General features: G+C 45.4%; 1 protein-coding gene across 1 annotated transcript in view; it reads right to left on the reverse strand.

Annotated features, from left to right (window-relative positions):
- Positions 1-674: 674 nt before the first annotated feature.
- CATSPER3 (cation channel sperm associated 3) overlaps positions 675-15,989 on the reverse strand; it is a 38,396-nt gene continuing 23,081 nt past the window's right edge. The window contains 1 exon segment of the mRNA XM_009286072.1: positions 675-749. Coding sequence (XP_009284347.1) covers positions 675-749 — 75 coding nt within the window.

Genomic DNA, 15,989 nt, shown 5'->3' on the forward strand with positions numbered 1-15,989 from the left:
AAATAATAACGCCCCGAGCCGTGGGTTGGGAGGTATTTTTTCCTCCCAAAATGGTTAACCCTCGCACCCTGAAGACCCCCCCGCGGCGTGTCGCAGCCTTGGGACCGCTCCTTCCCGCTGAACCGTTTTGCCCGTTTTGCTAAGGTGGGTTTTCCTCTTGCTCCTCCAAATTCTCCCCTATCCTGAATTTTAAAGGCTGTTCGATTTATTTCTTCTTTTCCCAAGCTGTTGCGAGCACAAAAGACTCTGATTTCATTACTATCTCATTACTATTGTGATTACTATTAATATTTTGTGAAAAAATGCCATAATTCAGGCAACGAAACGGTAAATTATCTGCGGCGAGGCCGGATCCGGCCGGTGCGGCCCACAGCCACGCCGTGCCCGCGGAGCCCCCGTCCCGGGGCTGGGGGGCTGCGCAGCGGCTTTGCACCTAACCCGGGGGCTCGGCAGAGAGGAGCTGAGTCTCTTTGGCTGCTTTATCACTTATTATAGCTACGGGAGCGTGCGCCAGACCAGGAAAACGACCGATTTTCCCCTCCAGTGTCCACCCGGGAGGGCATCTGCAAGCCCTCAGCTGTTATTTTAGCCTGGATTTTAGGTGTTCGTTTTCTCCTGTTCCTGGAGGTAGCACTGTTAGTCCTAAATCAGAGTAGGGGCTGCAGGGCTCACGTTTAGCCAAACCCTGCCGCCAAGTTTCGGTTGTTGTCGAAGTCTTGAACACCGACCCCCCCGCCCTGAAACTCAGTCTGCGGGAAAGAGCTGGGGACCAGGGGCACAGCCTGCTTGGGTTTACTGTGCCGGTGTCCGTCACCGGTGTCCCCCTGCCCTGTGAATGTACCAGGGAAAGCTGATCCGCTGCTGCTGGGCGAAATATGGGCATCTTGACACATTTATGGCTCAGGGAAAGGAAAATTCCAAGGAGACACTGAGCAGAAAGCAGCTCCTACACCTTCCCTGTGCACCTTTACAGATGCCCTGCTTCCAGCAGCCTTTAGGTCTCCCCCACAACGGTTAGAGCCTGAATTATTTGGGGTTTTGGTGTGTTTGAAGCATGGCTTGGGACCGCCTTGCCCAAGCACAGCTTTCTTAGGGATATGCCCCTGGAGGTGCCCAGGTGCGTGCCCATGCTGGGGGCAGCCGAGGGGGGCTGTCATTAATGGTCCCTTAGCCCCCAAACTCCCCAAAAGGGGGTCCCACGTATAAAATGGCTCTTCCCCACTGCTCTTTGTGCTTCGGTTTTTGCACTCCCTTTGCCAGCGTCTGGCTGGTGGGTGTTTCCGCACACCGGAGGCGATGGTTTTCCATCCCTTGCCCTGCGCATTCCTCCAAGTGGTTTCCAGTGCGTGAAGCTCAGGCAGGGATTTCTGAAGCTGCATCGCTTCGACCAAGCGTGGCTCCAGCCCAGTGGGACTCTGCCTTCCAGCGGGTGCTGCAGAGAGCCCCCAGACTCCTGCCCACTGATTGCAGCCTTGCCTTTGTCAAGGCAAGCAGATGCTTGGAGCCAGAGATACAGCGGAATCCGGTTTTCCATTTGTTCTGGGTGTGCTGCCTTACCTATTAGCATTTCCAAGGCAAAGCTGCCTGGGGAGCACTTTGCATACCTACCTGGGCTAGGGGTTCGCTTGGGAACGCTATACGGTCCTTGAGAGGTCCCAGACGACCAACCCAGAAGTTGCTGCACGGTGAAAGCTCCTGTTGCACCAGCCCAGATGAAGTTCACAAAGACTTTATGCCTCAGACTGCCCTGTTCATTCGAGATTAAATGTCTTCTAATAAAAAGGCTGTGGTCAGTTTAACTCCAAATTGCATACTTTTCTCTATCTGTGGCCTGGAACTCAGCAAACTATGCAAAGTCCCATTTAAATTAATGGGATGCTTCAGTACTGATTTTAATGGGATTTTTGATAATAAAAATAACACTTAGAAATGCCCTAACATTTTGCTGCAAACTTGCAACAAAAGTCGCTGGAACTGGGATAATAAAAATACAGGCTTTATATGAAACCTATGAAGGGTTTATCATTAACTTCACTGGCACAGTTTCAGGCCTTACTATTTTAGTTTACCCTTGTATAAGTAAAAATTCCTTTATCAATTAAACAAGAATCTGTGACAACTTTTCTGTTCCAGTCTGGCAATTTGCTGCAAACTTGCAACAAAAGTCGCTGGAACTGGGATAATAAAAATACAGGCTTTATATGAAACCTATGAAGGGTTTATCATTAACTTCACTGGCACAGTTTCAGGCCTTACTATTTTAGTTTACCCTTGTATAAGTAAAAATTCCTTTATCAATTAAACAAGAATCTGTGACAACTTTTCTGTTCCAGTCTGGCAACTTGTATGTGAAAATTTAGTTTGATATTATCAAAACAGCCAAGATTTTCAGACTCATAAACCAGCCTGTATACAAGGACTGAGAACAAATAAAAATAAGAAACTACACATTGTTTTTGCTAAGAGTTTGCCCATCAAACAAAGTTAAGTTGTTACTTCTAAAAAAAATACTTCATATCCCTCCTTTAATCTATCCAGGAGAACAGTTTTCTGCTCACCCTCATAGAAAACAGTAAAAACCTCCTTCAAAGTAAAATATGTTTTAATTAACAGAGCTGCAAAATAAAATCCACAGCTATGCAACACGCCTCCTCTGCAGCTCACCATTGTGCGAACCGCTCGGGCAAGCTGCTCTTATTAACAAGCTACAGGCTACGCTCTGCTCCAAACTGATTAAGCACTAGGGCTGCAGGCAGATTTTCTATCAAAAATGTTTCAATGGCAGCCAGCCTTTTCTTTTGCGGCATGATTTTTTTTTTTTTAACAGGAAAAAATAATTTGTTTATCCCCAACTCCAATTTCTCTAATGAAGAAAGCATATGCACGGAATTTTTATTTACCAAAAAACTTCCCAACAAATAAAAATTCCTGTAGGAAATAAAAGAAGAAAAACAAAAGAACATATGTATTTGATTTTTTCCCTTCTTCACCCAAGTAATTTCTTGCAAAAACCCAGGTAACAATGTTCAGTCTCTGCTGGAGACGATCAAATTTGCTCACAAATCTTCCCAGGAGATCAGTGGAGCTGAGCGAAGGCTTGTGCCCGGCGAACCCCACCGATGTAAATGAGCAGTCCAGAACCAGCTCCTCCCGACACCTCTGCTGATGGAGACCTACAACCCACAGCAGCGTGCGATGCCTCCCCAGAATGACATGTAAAACAGCACCCGATCCGGGTTGCTAATTCAAGTCTCGCATAGCAGCTTCAGAGCTTCCCAAAAAAATCTATGTGTTAATATGCAAGAAACAAAAATCTGACTTAGTATGAGCAGGGACAAAGTAGCTGCTGTCCCCCAGGAGCGCAAAGCAATTTATTTTACAGGCTTCAAAGTGATACATGCCCGGGTATAGGAGATTAGCAGTGGGATTTTCAAAAGCCCTATGTGAGTGAGGACCAGATTTAAAAAAATGATTCAGTGAATCAGTCCTGGTGTGAGATTTTCCTAGAAGTGAGTTAGGCACCTGGGACTTAGACACTAAGAGTGAGACTTTTAGAGGGATTTAGATGTCTCAAGATACAGCTAAGTACATAGTGGGATCTTTAAAAGCACCCAGTGCCTGTGTCTATCAGAGGTATCTGCTCTGGCTCCTGCTGAGGCTCCTTTAACTGCCTGGGTGAAACTGTGAGAACTCAAATCCCTTCCAAAGGCTGGCTCTCGGCATTTGGGCACCCTCAAAAATTCCCATTCTCCCTCCACCCCCTTCTTTTCATTTTCCCAGAAAGTCTAGAAGGAGGGTTCACTCATTTAAGAGCTAATTCAGGAAAGTACTTAAGCACACAAGGAAACTACGCAGCAAAATGCTTCTAGGCATGAGGTGAAGCCCTGGTCCCACGGAGGCCAGCTGGAGATTTGCCGCTGGCTGCGGGGGAGCGGGGCTGTGCCCTGTGGATAACCGCAACACTGCTCGCACCCTGCTGCTCGCACTCTACTGAAGTCAGCAGACTCAAGCTGCTTAAAGTTAAGCATGAAGTTAAGCGAGGTGAAGGAAGCATTTTGGAGAGCCGTTCTCTCACAAGTCCGTGTTTGAAGTCAGGTCCTAAATTTAATCTTATGCTCTCACAAAGCCAGACCCCACTCTTTAAACATTTACAGGGGCAGGTTTTGAACCTTTGAAAGCAAACCTGGAAAGGCAGGTGAGAAGGCTGGGGGCCAGCCCGCTCTCCCCTCCCCAGGAACCGGCTAACACAGGCAGCAGCCTCCCCTCCCTGGTCTGCAGAAGCCAGCACCTTTCGGAAGCATCCCCTCCAAGGCGGGTTCAGCAGTGGAGCCCGGGGCTGGGACGTCCTGCGTGGGTCTCTGCCCACGTCTCCAGCTTGTTCCCTGCAGCGAGGAGAATAAAATACCGTGAGTCAGTGCAGATATTTGGAGCTGGAGGGAAGCTCATTATTCTTTATGGCAGGGAGGCGTGCTTACACCTCTCACCCTGAGCTCACAGAGCCTGCTGAGATGGGTCTTGGCCCCTCTGCTGACCCACCTCTGCGGTCCCATGGACCGATGCGGTGGCACTGAACTGGGTTCAGCACAGAACCCGTGCAACCTCTCTGCCTGGCATGGTAGCAAAAAGGGCTGGATCCTGTCCTCTGAAAGCTCATCCTCTTACCTTAAGTGGCTTTGCATGTTTTACCTCTGAGCACGTCAGCTTACGGCCCCTTCCCACTTGCCTGTACCCCCCTAAGACTGTCCCGTCTGCCCCATACACCTACCCCAGCCATGCTCCATGTGAGGAACACAGGACCGCTCCCCTCACTGGTCCCCATCTCATTTCCAGGGCTTCAGGGAGAGCGGTAAGCAGCGGTCGTCTGCTGTCCATGGGCTAAGGCTCACCGGGCAGGGGCTGGCACCTCCACTGGTCACATTTGCAGGGGTCATAATTTGAAAAAGGCAGAAACTGCCAATCTCCAGTCGTGTCCGCTTTCCTGACCTGAACCCGCCCCGTTACCTGTCCTCTCCATACATTTCAACAAGCTCTGACAACATGCATACCTGTTCGTTCCATGGCTCCCCCGCTCTGTGTGTATTCACCTGCCTTACATTTCCTCCTCCCTCGTTCCTTACCTGTCTATCCCACACAAATACCTGCCTACCTCAAGCCTACCTGGATGTGTGATTTAACCACCGGTTGCGTGTATCACACTGTTCTATACATCTTCATCTCTCTGATCTCTGATCTGAGATCATAACTATGAATTTATTTACCTGCACTCTCCAGGCTCTCTGGTATAACTGTTCTACACAGACATATTGAATTTGTTCATCTCTACCTTATACCCACTCATTTAGCTGACCCTCCTAACCTCCCTGTAGCCAACGAATATCATATTACTTTATAATACATAAACCTGACAACTCCATCTCTGACATATTTACCTAATCTTCTTTCTTTTGTTTTAACACAGTTTAGTATCAGCTAAACACAAATGTATCATATATTTCTACCTGTTCCTCTAAGGTGCAAGGTTAAGATTCAGTTAGAGATAGGGTTAAGGATTACTGCTTAGAGTTAGGGTCAGGGTTTGGTTAGGGTTAGGGTTGGGTTGAGATTGCTTTAGAGTTAGGGCTAGGGTTGGTTCAGCATTTAGGATTACGTTTGGGTTATGGCTGGGTTAGGTTTAGGGTAGGATTGTTTAGGCTAGGGTTGGTTCAGCATTTAGGATTATGTTTGGATTATGGCTGGGTTAGGTTTAGGGTAGGATTATGGTTAGTATCAGGGTCAGTGGTAGGTCTCAGCTTCTGTTAGGGTTAGGTATTGAGTGCAGAGTTTTAGGTGAGGTTAGGGTTATGGGTTAGTCCTATGTTCAGATACTGTTGGGTTAGGGATAGGTTTGGCTTAGTGTTGTGTTAGGATAAGCTTTAAGCTTAGGGTTGGATTTGTGTCAGGATTTAGATTTAGGGTTAGTTTTAGGATTGGTTTGGGAGTCACATCTCAGCCTTGATCATGTAATTTCTCTATGCTTATTTCTTGTGCAAACAGATCTGTTCTCTTTCTGTTCACCTATGACTGCAGATCACCTAATTTTCTCTCCCACACATCCCTGTAGGTGTTTATAGTTGAGTTTCATAACACTTAGCAATCCATTTTCCCCATGTATTCTCATTTACCTGACCTCTTTGCCTATTTTGCATACATTCATGTCTCACACATCTAGTCTATCTCACATCGCTCTCGTCCTTTCTTACAGCACTAATGTATTCATCACTTCTGCTTTTGCCTGTCATGCCTAAGACATCAATGCAACTAGTGCCACGATTAATGAGCTTTTTTCGCAGTCTCGTTTATACATACTCATTAAGCTAACGCCTGTGACTACTTACCTATCTGAGCAACCCGATGCAAATTTTAATTATTCTCTCTGGATTTCCATAGCACGTGGTAAACTATATATTTTCATCTCCCTCCTTGTTCCACCCATATTCATCTCTCTGCTCACTCGTACCCACTCTGACGAGCTTCCTGGTACCCACTCATCTGTATGTGCACCCACATCCTTCTTCACCAGGATTTACTCCCCCCGTTTAGCATCCCTCTGACTGGTACTTGATCATCAGGCTAATTTCTCAACACTCCCAGCTCATGAATACTCCTCTGTCTCTTTATCTACCCAATACCTAGTCCAACCTGTTAGCTCGCTAATCGTTCCAAGCTTGTTTTTTCAGCATAATCTCTATTCTGTATGAATTTTATATGTAATCTATTTACTCCATGCCTATTTTCTCTGACTCTTCCTTAAGTGCTCTTTTGCTTTTTCCCGTATCTGCTCTTCGTTCGTGTCTGTGCACTTTATCTTTTTTTGTATGCATCTACCCAATACTTCCTTCACTCACCTATGTCTTGCACGTCACCTTTTTCACACTTCTCTGTCTTTGTATTTGCAGGAGTCTCGATGACTAGATACCCTCTCTATGGGTGTTACTCATCTATTACTCTATTAACTACTCATCTATTAACTCTGTTATTGTTCTTCTTTTATCTGTTCCTCCCTCTATCCACATTCCCTATAATCAATGCCCTATTCACCCTATCAGCCCATATTTTCTGGCTGTATTAGTCATATATTTATTCCATCCTTCCAGCTATCTTTCCATCCCTTTACCCAGACAACACATGTTCTGTCTGCTGTAAACCTGTCCATCTCAATCTAATCTCTTTCTCTTTTGGCCTTTAATTTATTAATCTGATCTCTACAGGTTTATCTAGTCGATCTTTCTAGCTAATACAAGCTCAGTTAATAATCTCTTCAGTCGGTATATATACCCATCCCTTCATCCACCCATCCATCCAATTTCTACTCCGCTGACTTAACCCCAGAATATTCACAGTATTTCTAGCGGACCACCTCTTCCTCCTTACGTCCATTTTCCCGTTTTAGATCTGTTAGTGCCACTGCTGCTCATGTCACTTTTATTTAATTTATGTAGCCCAGAATTTCTCTACATATCTCTACCTAAACTTGTTAATTGATACAGATATCAGTCCATGTCTCCATTTATTCCATGTGTCCCGCTAAGTTTTCTATTATATCTGTACTTATCTACTTGCTACCTATTAGAGCTTCATACTTACAATACCTACTTGTGACAGTCCACATTTCTGTATTTTAATCTATCCACATTACATTTACTCTGCTTAACTTCCCAGCCACCCAGCAGTTACTTTACCTACCCAGTCCAGCTTTCTCTTTTCCACATTTATCTGTTCCACGCCCATCCAACAAACCAATATGTGATATGCAGACACCTATTTGCTCATTGTAACATGGCTATCAGGCTCGGGTATGCTGCAATCCATCCCATCCATATTTCTCTGTCTAGCTAATTTCAGGCTTATTCTAAGCTTGCTTTCTTTCTTTCTTTCTTTTGCTTTCTTTCTCTTTCTTTTTCTTTCTTTCTTTTTCTTTCTTTCTCTTTCTTTTTCTTTCTTTCTTTTTCTTTCTTTCTTTTCTTTCTTTCTTTTGCTTTCTTTCTCTTTCTTTTTCTTTCTTTCTTTTGCTTTCTTTCTCTTTCTTTTTCTTTCTTTCTTTTCCTTCCCTCCTTCCTTCCTTCCCTCCTTCCTTCCCTTCTTCCTTCCTTCCTTCCTTCCCTCCTTCCTTCCTTCCCTCCTTCCTTCCTTCCTTCCTTCCCTCCTTCCTTCCTTCCTTCCCTCCTTCCTTCCTTCCCTCCTTCCTTCCTTCCTTCCTTCCCTCCTTCCTTCCCTTCTTCCTTCCTTCCTTCCTTCCCTCCTTCCTTCCTTCCTTCCCTCCTTCCTTCCCTTCTTCCTTCCTTCCTTCCCTCCTTCCTTCCCTTCTTCCTTCCTTCCTTCCTTCCCTCCTTCCTTCCTTCCCTCCTTCCTTCCCTTCTTCCTTCCTTCCTTCCTTCCTTCCCTCCTTCCTTCCTTCCCTCCTTCCTTCCTTCCTTCCTTCCTTCCCTCCTTCCTTCCCTTCTTCCTTCCTTCCTTCCTTCCTTCCCTCTATAGTTCTCCCATACCTAGCTCTACATTTTTAAATATTCCTATTTTATGGTAAATCCAGCCAGCGCCTCTTCTGTCTACATATTTATCCCGTGGGTTCACTATGCAGCCCGTCAGCCACCTCATCCCTAGCTCCACCACCCAGCTATCCCGCCAGCTCCTACATAAACTTTCCGCCCACCCAGATGGGACTTGCTCTAACACAACACATCCCACATCTATTCTACTTATCCCGATGTGCATCAGGACCACACTCACCATACCAAACCCCTGGCTAGGCTGTCTAGTCCATGTCAAATACACACGCTTTCCCTCCATCGTTACTTCTTCTCTATTAGTATCAGATTATCCATCCTCTGCACAGACCCTGTATGTGTCTATGTAATTATGCCAATTAGTCTAATCCATCTGTCCCCCCCGTACCTGTCTGTATATCTCTACCCATTTATTCCTGTAAGTTTATATCTAACCTGTCCATCACTTTACACCATAAAATCCAGCAACCAACACATGTGGCCATTCGGTCCAGGTGCCCAACGTGCTGTCCCTCATTATACAAGAGGTAATTCAGTTCAAAGTAACTTTCGGTAATAACGCTTTTATCACTCTTGGTGACCCAGCCTTGTGTCAGACTGATGGGTACAGGGATCCGGAGAGCAAGAATGGATATTGCCTGAGTAAATGTCCTGTAACCCCAGGTGTCTCAAAGCAGAAGTAACAGTCGGTTGCAAACAAGAAGTTTGCTCCTGACACGGGGAGGGGGGTCAAGACCGTTATGCCAACAAGCTGAAGAAACATGGACGTCAGGAACAGACAAAACAATCATCTCTGCATCTGTGAAATGTGTGATTTTCATGATATGGGACCGATTTCTCCAACTTTCAATACCCACGTGGGTGTGGCAGCTGCACTGGTTGTTCTGCAGGTATGTCTTTTGTCATCATATGTATCAGGGTAAGAGAACTGATATCCAAGGTTCCCACGTGAGCTTTCCACTCTCTCCTTATAAGTTTGATTTCCTATTTTTTCATAGTACTCCAAGCAAATCTATACCTGCCTGCAGCTGTTCCTAGGGGAGTTTCTAGACTGCAAAATAGATACCCTCCCTCTTCTCACTCTTAACCATTTTTCTGCTCAAATTCTGGACCCTGACCTGGGTTCAAACAAGAGCCTCGCAGGGCCAACCTGCTTGGCTGAAAGGGTGAAAACCTTTGAAGCCTTGAGTTTGGCAGTGTTCAGACCCAGGAATTTGGATTATCAGGATGCTGAGCCACGGGATTTGGTTTTGAATGCTTTGCTGTTATTTTATCTATTCTCAATTACTCTCCAAAACCAAACCAGTGTCACTTGATGCCAAAAAAATTTTGGGATCAGTGAACCATCAGGTGGCAAAGACTGACAAGGCAAGTCTGGAAGTGCATGGAGTTACGCTCCCAGGTGCCGCAGAGGGAGCCGAGGACCGGGATGCCCTGTGAGCCTTTGCCGAGTCCTTGCAAGTCACACATGCGGCAGGAGCTGGGGGAGAGGAGGGCAGGAGTCGGGAAACTCTTGGGAAAGTGTCATAAATACCTCTCGATATTCCCCGAGATAGCAGAGCCTGTACATGCACCGCTGGCCACAATCACCAGCCTCTGTGAGAAATTGTTTGTCTTGGTCTTTGCATTAGGTAAATGCCCAACCCAAATTCACTGATAAAAGCAGACACCGAAAAAAAAAAAAGAAAAAAGAGAGAAAAAAGAAAGAAAAAAACAACCCAGAGACAAGGGTTCCTTGGGCCCCCAATCAACAACAAAAAAGGCAGCAACCAGACAGCCATTTAGCGAGCATCTCAAAGCTATCTACTGTCTGCTGGAGGGGCTTTAAAGGCATCAGATTTGTGTGTTTGGCTCAAGCCAAGCGAATTGTAGTCTAAAGCTTTTCCTTGAATTCAAGGCTGTGTTTACTGCAGCCAGGGCGAGGGGAAGGAGGCAACCCCAAAGCCCTCCCTCCTCCACTTCCCCCACCCTGCAAGCCCCAGGCTTGAAACTTGATTTAAAAAAAAAAAAACAAGATTGAATTTCAGTTTGCAGGATTAGGGAGACGACTTTTAGGGGCTGCTTGTTGGAAAAAAAGCAAAGCAAAGCAGCTGGGAGGGATTAGGCTGAGCTGGCGTCTGCACTTTCAACTGATTCAATTTTGCTCCACAAGACATTGTATCTGAGCCTTTCTGGAGACTATTCAAAGCAAATCATTTTCATTTTACCATTTGGTAAGTGATCAGAGTCTATTTTTAGTGTCTTGGAAGCGTCGGGTTTTTTCTCTCTCTCCTTTTCTTTTCTTTTTTTTTTTCTTTTTTTTTTTTTCTTTTTTTTTTTCTTTTTTTTTTTCTTTTTTTTTTTCTTTTTTTTTTTTTCTTTTTTTTTTTTTCTTTTTTTTTTTTTCTTTCTCCACTCCATTCTCTTCCACAATTGAATATCTGTATTTGGGGTATCAAGAACAGGCATGTTTGGAGGGAATGTTTACCACAGCCAGCAGCTTCAATTTATTTTATGCCTCACTTCAAGAAGAAAAGGCACCAGAGAGAGGTTGGAGCTGGCAGGGCTGTCAAGCCACTCTCTCTCAAAGCCTCCCAGAGCCCAGGCTCTGCACCAGTTTGGTTTTTTCAGGTGATTCCTTACGATTGTGGCAAATCCAGCCAGTTGCATGCGGGTCCCCGCAGCCTGCGGGGCTGTTAGCAGAGGTTAGGGTCCCCGTGCCCAGTGGGCATCGGGCAGGGAGGGCAGGGGGGAACTGGGATGCAGCCGAGGGTCCAAGCTGAGGTTTTTCCAGCTGATCCTTCCCCCCCCCCCGCAAAGGTTAATTTGGCAACTTGGTGATGTTTTGCAAAATCTTTGGTGCCTTTGCTGCATTTTTCATTGAAAAAAACAGAAATCAGAAAACCTTTTTGAAAAGAAGAAAAGGAAGGAAAAAAGTCCATTCTCACTTGCAGGGAGGGAAATGCTTTTCCTTCCAGTTTAAATGCATTTTGCCACATTTTGCTTTTTCTTAAATTTCACTTCACTGAAAATGAAAGGGTTTGGGGAGTGTTATTTTCTTTCTTTCTTTCTTTCTTTTCTTTTCATTCTTGGAGCTGTTTGGTCTGGTACCTTGCTCCACAAACGGAAACCCCCCTACAAAAGGGGGCACAGGTTGGGTGAGGGTCCCACAGCATCATCCTCTGGTCCTTCCTGGCCAGAGCAGTTTCCTTAGACTTTGGGGAGGACAAGGGGCTGTGATCCCCTCACTGAAAGTACTGCTTGAGCAAGGGTCTTGCAAGCAATGGTTAAAAGCATTTCTCTTGCTGGCCTTGCCACAGATTCATTGTGTACCTTTAGGGCAAGTTATTTGTTCTCTTTGCATCTTCCCTTACATAAAATGCCTGTAGCAGGGAACAGAAAATGATAAACGCTAGGGCGTTTTCCTCCCCGGACTGTATTGCAAAATACCAGTTTGCTCTGGGAGCACTAAAGCCTTCCTCTGTTCCCCAACCCAGAGATGGCAGATAACCTATGCAATATCAGACACTGCATTCCCAAATCGAAAAGCCAACCTCTGGACGAGAGTCCTCGAGGATGAATGGTTTTCGTTCTTCTATTATATTCTTCAGGATGTGCTTTTCCTATTAGTGGCGTCTATAAAGCACTTGCTTTCTGTAACAGGGTGCAGATTGCATCCCAAATCAAGCGGGTGAGTTTATTCAGTTTAGTTTGTCCGTAAAATGGGGGTAAGGCATCGTCAGTGCCTGATGGGCATCCCCGTGGCGGGGCGAGGTGTTTCGGAGGGCTGCTGGCAGCAGCCCCCTTGGGACCGCCAGCCCTTTGAGAAGCACAGGGCCACTCGCGGTGAGCACTTACACTGGCAAGATGCAGCTCGAAGGGACAGAGTAAAGCAACAAGAGGAATGTAATAAAACACTACCTCTGTGCTGGGGGGAGGACAGTGTGGGAAGTCTTAACGGCACCAGATCCAAAAATGAAGCCACGGGTGAAGGAGGGACACGTGCAGGGAGGCCACCCCCTGCCATGAGAAGGACCTTTAGGAGGGTTTGGTAAGATGTCTAGGATCAGCTGTTCCTTAATAACAAGGAAAAAGCCTCCCCTGCCTTGTCCTTGCTGTCCTGGGCTGAGCCTGTAGCCTGGCCGGGTGTTTTAGCCAAAGCAATCCCCCACCCCGCAGAGCCAGGCAGCAAGAGCTGCTAGCTATTGTAATAGCAACAATTATTTATTCACAAGCTGGAGCAAAAAGGAATCTGCAAGCAGGGGGAGAGAAGGGGGAGCAAAACACGACCTGATCTTGTAAAAGAGAGCCTTAAAAAATACCATACATGAAGGTCCTTGCACAAGCTTTTTATTTATCAGTCTGCAGTCAGAAGAGGAGAATGCAATAAGTGCATGGCACACAGGGAACTGGGGGTAGGAGGGTCTTTTCTAATAAAAGAGAATGGGTCTGAACAAAGAAAAAGGTTCTGCTAAACTGATGGTGGCAGATGGCATCAGCCCCACCATGTTCCCCTTCAATTGCGGGAAAATATAGTAAAGCAATTTAATGAAAACGCTTAAATAAGCAAACAGTGCAGTTAATTGAACCCATATGCATTAGGAAGGAAATCTAAAGTATACTGATTCATTAAGTTTTATATAACTGTAAACCCCCAGAACCTAAGACAGAGTAAGAAGCCATGATGAAGTGCCAACTAGAAGGAGACCTTCTACCCAGCTTCACTTCGATCTGTTTTGTTATGACAAGAACAAGTGGTTTTAACAAGTACACCATAAATCAGGAACGTGCACTCCAGCCTGGAGTCTTCCAGGTACCAAACTGTGCTGCAAACTCACATTCCTTTTCTTCTGGTAGCATTTTTTATTTTCCAAGACAGAAATAACTGGAACTTGGATGCTGTCATCTGCAAAGAAAATAAGCAGTGAAGAGCTGGTCCTTGAGGTCTTTATTAATTTTTTTATTCAAGAAAACTTAGCATAGTATCTAGACGACATCTAACTGAAGGCCACAGGTTGATCACACTTGGCTTTGACTGGTAAAACAAAATCCTCTCTTTTGCAGTGACCGTGCCTCTCCAGCCATGACCTTTTGGGTAGAGAGGTGGCGTAGACAGAAAGCTGGGGCTGGGAAAGGCAGCAGGTTTGCTGTTCAACAGGCTCGTCTCTTCCAGAGAGCTTCTCCCATACCCACAGTTTAAAAACTGTCCAGAAGGAAAATCCTGGGGAGAAAGCTGCTCCGGCCCCATTGGAGCAAGTGCGAAAGTTCCCTTTGCAAGAAGGGCAGAACTTCACCTACAAACCAGGAAAACCTCGGAAATGCTTGGTTCAGGATTTGCCTCGATTGGCTTAGGTCTGGAGGTACCAACTTTGGTTCCCACTTTCCCTGAGCTCTCCCTGGCTCATGAAACAAGATCCGTTCAGTTTTCAGAGAAATCTGGTTTACTGCAAATAAAAGCCAACAAATTACGATGATTTGATCCCAAGCCGTGGAAAAGACTGACAGCTGGGCTTTGGGGTTTCCAGTGATGCTGATTCAAAGTGCCATTATAGTGACCAGAATGGGAAGAACTTCATCCTCAGTAACTTCAGTCTGAAATGAAGGTGACCTACAACCAAGAAGAAGAGTCTCAAGCTAATTGGAAGGGCATCTCAGAGCATCCAGGCTGGTTCAGGAGGTCATCAGTAACCCATGAAGACACCAAGGCCTTTCCCATTCACGTTCATCTGTTGACATGCACAACTCAGTGGATGGGGGATGTAACAGGAGAAAAAGCTACAAAAGGAAAAAATTACAAAATTAAGTTTTCTTGCATAAAGGTTGACCAGGGAGGCTAAATCATTGCACAGTGCAATTCTTGGTGCTCAGGACTAAAAAAACCAACCACCTGGAAATAAGCACAAAGCAAGCAAACATCTTTTATGAACACGCAAAATATTACAGAAAAATATCTTAATTTAAAAACCAATAAAGCATCTTTTATGAACACGCAAAATATTACGGAAAAATATCTTAATTTAAAAACCAATAAAAATAAAGGCACAAAAGACTTCTAGGTGGGGTCTTCACAGAGACTTACAGGTGTGACCATTTCTCGGTCTCTCCATGGGTGACCCCATGGGCATTGCGGCGTGGGGCTCCCAAGGGATGGGGAGTGATGGGGGCATGAAGGTGCATGGGATGGCCTGACCCTGCCACCCAGAGCACTTCAGCCGTGCTGCAAAATAGATGCAGCCACTGTCTGAAGGGAAAAGAAATGCCGGTAGGTGAATACAGCAATCCCTGTTTGAATTTCCTGGATGTCAGGCACAGTTAATGTAAGGGAGACAGAGGGAGAGAGCTGAAGTATTGGCCCCAGTTCAACAAAGCACTTAAGCACAAGCTTAACTGTAAGTACGTACTTAAGTCCCTCCTTATATAGCAGAACATATGTTAACGCCTCGCTGAAGCCCGTGTTAAGTGCATGCTTAAAGTTAAGTGTCTGCTTAAGAGCTTTGTTGAATCAGGGCTGTTGTTTACTTCTAACAATTGATGTCTCCTGGAATATCCACATTTCTGGTTGCAAACCTGATGCATCTGTTTTCTCTTAACATTATTAATAGAGTCATTCTTTAAAAAACACACGACGACACGATGCTTGAAAAATCTGTGATCGCTGCATTCAGGAGAGCAAGTGACCAACAAGTCCTGAGCATTTCCACAGAGATCCCCATAGGCATCGCCCATGTTTCCCCACATCTGGTACTTCCCTTTTATTCTAGGGAGTTTAAGGGGAAGCAACAGGGTTACAAAACAATGTGGAGTCACCAAAAATACAAATAATCTGAATTTAGCTTGATTAGAAAAAAAATGTGTTACCAATGTTAACAAATCTTGAACTGTCAGAGATTGCTGGAGTATAAACTTGTAAAGGACAGTTAAATTCTTAACATAAGTGTGTGTCAAATTAGTATACATACATGTAAATAACATAAATATAAAATTATGCCCATAAATAGAATAGCTATGTCAGAAAATCCTGAACTGTGGAAGATTATTGGAATACGGCTTAACTGCACCAGCAGGTAGCAGGAGGAACATCTGAGGCAAATGAAGATGATTCACAGTTTGGGTTCTTTTCAAAGCTATGCACTTCCAAAGGAGTCAGCCCCCATAGAAATTTCACTCATTAAAATTCACTGCAGCGTGTCTGGGAAAGCGCTATCGGGATGCTCTCAGGGACTGCCAGGACAGGTAAGGCACAGAGCAACATTTTGTGCCTCTACTCATCTTTTTTTTTATATAATCTAGTTTTGCCTGGTTGTTGGGCACCTCTCCGGCTCCTTGCTCCCCTTCGGAAACAAGGCTGCTCGCTCCATCACTCCGGGTGGGTGTCAGCATCCCCATGGGGGTCCCAAGGCAGATTTGGGGACCCGCTGAGGCCCCGCGGTGTCCCAGGAGCGGCGGGCGGCCATCCTGGCTGCGGTTTCA

The sequence above is a fragment of the Aptenodytes forsteri genome, unplaced genomic scaffold, assembly GCF_000699145.1.
Source record: "Aptenodytes forsteri isolate BGI_AS27 unplaced genomic scaffold, ASM69914v1 Scaffold54, whole genome shotgun sequence".
Classification (NCBI taxonomy): Eukaryota; Metazoa; Chordata; class Aves; order Sphenisciformes; family Spheniscidae; genus Aptenodytes; species Aptenodytes forsteri.